Source organism: Zingiber officinale, chromosome 1A (genome assembly GCF_018446385.1).
Source record: "Zingiber officinale cultivar Zhangliang chromosome 1A, Zo_v1.1, whole genome shotgun sequence".
NCBI lineage: Eukaryota > Viridiplantae > Streptophyta > Magnoliopsida > Zingiberales > Zingiberaceae > Zingiber > Zingiber officinale.
The window spans coordinates 148296100-148302057 of NC_055987.1; the positions used below are offsets into that span (position 1 = coordinate 148296100).

The 5958-nt window shown below is 37.2% G+C and overlaps 1 protein-coding gene across 1 annotated transcript; it reads right to left on the reverse strand.

The window, feature by feature from the left end:
• Nucleotides 1-276: 276 nt before the first annotated feature.
• LOC122011002 (blue copper protein 1a-like) lies at nucleotides 277-1079 on the reverse strand. The gene is made up of 2 exons (XM_042567454.1): nucleotides 860-1079; nucleotides 277-786 (listed from the first exon to the last, which is right to left on the reverse strand). The coding sequence occupies exons 1-2, from the start codon at nucleotides 1023-1025 to the stop codon at nucleotides 473-475; spliced, it is 480 nt and encodes a 159-aa protein (XP_042423388.1). The 5' UTR covers nucleotides 1026-1079; the 3' UTR covers nucleotides 277-472.
• Between the last annotated feature and the right edge of the window lie 4879 nt (nucleotides 1080-5958).

Sequence of the window (5958 nt, forward strand, 5' to 3'; positions counted from 1 at the left end):
CCAGGGACGCCCTTCTAATTTCTGGGTGCTGATGTTTTGTTGCCCCGTCTTTGTGTGCACAGGAGCAGAAGGAAGTTTTTTCGTAGAGTAAAAGATTTTTTGCTAGTCAACTAGACCCGATAACATGAGATGGAGGACAGACTTATATCATGTTGTGCCATTTTGTTAATAGATGTAAATCTCTATTAGACTATATATACAAGAGTTTTTTCTTCAATATTCAGTAATTGAAGTCACAAGTGATGAGAAAGATCATTAATTTTTCTTCAACTATAAGATAATGAATTTTTCGAGTTCATTGTAAGATGCAAAAGAATAAACCCAATACAAACAAACACATTCGAATATTTCAACTTCTTACTTGGAACTACCTCTCATGTCTCTCCTAATTTTAAAGAGCAACGGAAGCACAGACGCAACAGCAAACACACTGACCCAACGTAACACAAACCAAATCAACGAATGATCATCTTCAGTTCATCATCGCAATCGCCACCGCTATGACCATCGCCGCCTGGAATGTGCGTTTCATGATTGGGGTCGACGACGAAGTCGGCGGCAGAGCAGGCGCAGGGCTCGTGGCCGGAAGAACGTTGATGACTAGCTTCTGACCTCTTTGGCAATGGTCTGCAATTCCACAGAGGTACCATTTCCTCCCTGTTGTCTTAAGAGGTATCACGTCGCGGCCACTGGTAAACACTCTGGCAGCTCCTGTTCCATTGCATGCCTTGAATTCTACTCCTCCGACAGGGATGACATTGTGATCCCCTCCACTGTACACGAAAACTGCAAAACAAAAAAGCAGCATATGAGCTTTATGATAACTTTGAGTGATTAAATACGCGACTGAATGGATTACCTAAATTGTCTCCAACCGCGAACGATTTGGTCGCTGCCCAATCTGTGTAGTTGAAATCTGGCATCCAACCGTTGCCATCGCCAACTACGATATCTGCTCCCATGGCAAATGGCAGCAGAGAAACGGCCGAGAAAAGAAGCAGTGCAAGAACCTGCTTGGAAGCCATTAATGAGCAAAGCGCTGAGCTTGATGTGTTGCTTTTCGAAATGGGGCTGACTGATCTGTGATGCTTTTGTGACTGGAAAGAGAGAACAAAGCAATTGTATATATACACACACGTCCTGGCGTGGACCTCGTCTATTGCAGACATTAAATTACAGGAGTTAATTTGCAGGCAAAGGTCGGCTTGAAGTTTCTTCTTTGTTGTGTTAATTAGCTGTTGCCAAATTGCCGAATTCTTGCAAGAACAGGACAAAGGAGAAATTTTGAACAGTAATGGCCAATTCATTGAGAGAATCGACCTCGCCAATGTAACTCACTGTTTTGTATAATCTTTTCTTCTGTTTTATGCGGGATGGTGGTGACCTGAAGAGGGCCTTAGATTATGGCTGTTTTATTTAAGAGGTCTTGCTGCTTAATTTAAGTCTGAGATTTTGGTTGTTTCAACAGCTGTCGGCCGCGGCATGACCCGTAAAAAAAAATAATAAACCGTGTCAGGCAGGGCCTAGTACGGTCCTTGAGTCAGGTTGAGCCGGCTGGCTCAACTCGATTACGGATTAAGTTTAACATGACTTAATAACAAATTTCCTAATCCGTTTAACATGACTTAATAACAAATTTCCTTGGGCAGGACATAGATTCTGACATGACCTAGGTGTAACTACCATGTGATAATTTTAATATGATAAATTAAGTTAAATTAAGTTTTATTATGATTTAATGCCCTGTATTGGAGTGTATAGAAATTTAAGAGTATAGGAGGTTGAGCGAAAAATGTAACTACCGAGAAGGATGACATGCGAGAGAGTCGACAGGTTCGGTGAGTCTAAGGAACGAGGTGCTACGGAAGGGTATGCTGGCGGACGAGAAAAAGACACGAGACGTTTCCAAGGGACGAGAAGTCGGAGCGGAAGGTTACTTGAGAAGGTCGAAAAATGAATTCGGGTAAGCCCTATTCCGGATGGTCGAAATCACCCAAGCGAGTGGAGTCAAAGCGGAAGACTTAGACGAAAAGTTAACTTCAGGTTGACTGGAGTCTCGGCACCCGGAGTCATTCAGAGTGCTCGGAGCTACTCCGAGTGCCTGGACCAGCTTGGTCCAACCGGGGCGCCTTGGAAACGACCCCCGTGGGAAAGCGATCCTTGCGCCCGGAACTCTTCTTGGCACTCGAGCCAGAGATTTTATCCAAATCCGTTGCGACGTGATCTGTTGCGACGTGGATAAAGTTTTATCCGCGTCCAAGCACCTGGAACCCTTTTAGGTGCCTGAAATCCTTCCAGGCGCCCCCATTAGGGCTATAAATACAGTCTTGATCCCAGTAAGTAAACACAACACTTGTAAACGTTCTACTTTCAATTTAGCTTTGTAATTGAGTACTTTAACTACTGTAAGAGACTTCTCCGTCCGAATGAGACTTTAGTGGGCTTTCAATATCTTGGATTAACAATCTTCTTATTGTAAATCAAATAAAATCTCTATGTTTATTTCTCTTAGTAATTTTCTTATTATTTCTTTTTTTACAAGTGTTTATGTTGATAAAACTATAAGTTGAGAAAGATGTTCATTTTTTTTTTATTTCAGGCTATTCATCCTCTCTAGCCGGCTGCAAGGAACTAACACTATGTGATAGGTGCAACAAAAAAATATAAAATATAAAATTATAGTTAAAAAATTTATAAATGGATGAGATTTAAAAGGATTAAGGATATTTCTATTGATATGAGGTTTTTTAGGGAGATCTCAAGAGTAAAACTATAAGAAAAAAAATGATTAACCAGGTTAGGTAACATATAGCCTGGAGTGATCAGCCCGATCCCACGGAAGTTTCTTACCGATCACCAGGTTAAATTGAAGAGTAAAACTATAAGAGGTAGATCCGCTACCTTAGCGGCCCCCCTAGTGCCGACCCCACGGATATAGAGGGAGGTTCATGCAGGTATACAGGCCATAGGCGCATGGCGGGGTAAACCCCAGGTCGTCAGTTCCTGAGAATCGACCCCTGTCCATTACGCTAGAGATACCATGCGCCCACCGTCTGCGCTACGCCCTGGGGTCAAGAGTAAAACTATAAGAGTTTAAATATAAAGTGGATAATATCATATCATTATGGAGATATATGAATATTCAAATGGTATTGGTTCAAACCATTTGTTTGCATAATTTGAGTTTCTATATTTTTAATTTCTATTATTTTCTTTAAAAATTAAGTTGCATTCTTTTATAATACATGTATTTAGTTTCTAGAATCTACTCACTTTAAAAGAGACAAATCCGATCATACGAAAAAATTTTATCGACTATCAAGATAAATTCGAAAAGTGCCGATAAAATTTTATCGACTACCAAGATAAATTCGAAAAGTGCCGATAGATCTCGGCAAACTGCTCAGCACCATTAGTGATTCGTAATGGTGCTTCGAATACCATGAACGCATGGAATGCCTTATGTGAATTTTGAATCTTGTTGTTGGAGGCATGCTTTATTTCTTATCATCGCATCGTGTCCCGAAGACTAAAAAGTAAGCTACATTAATATTGGTCGATGATTATTAGTCATCCAATAACATTGAATCATATTTTTGTGCATATGTAAGGGTCTTAATTCTTAATTGATGTATTGAAATGTATATATTGTGACAAAAAAAAAAGATAATTCTTATCTGAGGCCCTCCCAGATCATCCTTAGATCATCCACATCAGTTTCTCTATCCAAAATACATAATTTAGGGTAAAAAAATTACTTTATTAAATTTAGATATCTACTTTTTAATACATCATATATCAGCTTCCCTATTTCTTCTCTCTCCTCTATAATGTTTAGGGAATGAAATACATTCCCTAAATTTAGAGAAGTACTATTCATAAATGCATAATTTAGGGAATCGATAGGGTAGCTGATGTAAAGAATTTTTAGCTACCTTATCTAAAATTTAAGATAAAATATTTGAATAGAGTATCTGATGTGGATGCTCTACATATTAAAAAGGAGGAAATCGGGGAGGCCTAGTCTATTGTGATAACTTTTTATAGCACCAACTCAACTACACTCATGAAAATATCCATTGAAATAGCATTAACACGAAATCCAATAAATCTAATGTGAATATTATAGCAAGATCAAACTACGGATAATTTATATTTGTGCATCGTCCTCACTCACATATGACAAATGAAAATAGTATAAGATAAATGAATAGACATTTTTTCATTCTAAAATTATGATGTCATAATTTTTCATAAAAGCTAAAATATATTCATTTGGTATTAATTTTTTAACTATGTTAAAATGAATAGGTAAAACATACTGATACGGCGCATGATAGTGGGGTCGGACAGTGAACGTGATCGGAAGTCAAGCCCACGGGATGATCAGAAGTCAAGCCCACTGTAAATCATCATCATCGAAGTGCGACAAGCTATTACCCCCACCCCTCTCTCGCTCCAAAGTGTCCCAACAACTACATGTTGGGTTAAATCCGTGACATACTTCTATAAATCATCAATCCTCAATCGTCTTTCATGGTACTCGACTTCCTTCATTGGAACTTGCTTACTACGACCATGAGCAAGATGACCTTCCATTGGATTTGCACCAAACTCTGATACCAATTGATGCTGAGCAGGATATAATTATTCTGTGAGCTGACGAGAAGAGACAATTGAGGAGAAGGAAGAAAAGAATCCTTTGAAAGTAAAGAGAAACCACCATTCTCTAGGTTTACTAAAAAAAGAAAATATTATTAAGAATAGTGGACTAATTTTAAACAACTAAACATGACTCTGCTATAAATTCAAAACCTAAAATTTAAAGAAAGAAAAGAAATCTCAATATATAACCTCTATTCAAATCTTATAAAGAAAAGAAATAAAAAAAATTTATTAACAATTCTCATCTTGTAAAGAAAAAAAATGAATCCTAACAAAATGGAAAAAAAACTCATAATCATAAAATCTCTAAACCGATTCAAAATCTAAAAATAAAAATATAAAAATTAATAAAAATACCACAATATAAAAAATTACCAAAAAATGAAAATGATCAAAAACACCCTAAATACCAAAAATGACTTAAATGCTCAAATATCTAAAAGTACTAAAAATAGTAAAAAGATATTTGGATCCTCCTACATCAGATTGGCTTAATTGATCTAGTAGCTCTAATTGGTTGGCCCAATCGATTAGAGTGCTTTTCGCGAGAACATAAAACTTTTGAATCAATTAGATCAATTGATTGATATGACTCACTAATCGATTGAACGAGAGAAAAAGAGTCATTTTGTAAGTTTTGAACGATTGAGCCATCACATGGCAATCAATTTGGAATGAAGTCAATCGATTATGAGGCATCGAAAGAACCCTACAAAAGGGGTTTTCGTGGAGTTTCTTCTTAGCCGGTTATTGAGGTTTTGACCATAATTGTTGCAACACTATCTAAGCATCAAGAGGCTAACCAAAGCAAGGTTCATTGTTGTAAAGTCATTTACAATTTCATTTATAATATTGTTTGTGTTTCTTGTTATATTCTCTCATTGTATTCTTGTTTTCAAGATTGTACAAGGCTTATCTGCCTCCAGGAAGAAGGTTTTCATAGTGAAGCTGTGAGTGACGATTGGACCCTTGATTACTCATCTCAAGAAAGTGGATACCAAGTAAAATCTAAGAGTTAGCATTGTAGAGTCTTCGCTTTAAGTTTCTGATGCAAATCAAGTTCAAATAAGTGAAGCAAGCTATTCATCCCCCTAGATCATATGTTTCCTAACATTCTTGATCACTAAGGTCTGGTCAACCATACTTCACTTGAACTTTCCCCATAATAAAGAATCTGGTCAATCTTTACCTCCTTAATTTTTATTTAACCAACATATAGATCAAATATCGAAACTCAACTCAAGCCAACTTGAATTTAATCAACCTTAATCAGAAAATTGATTGCATCTGTCA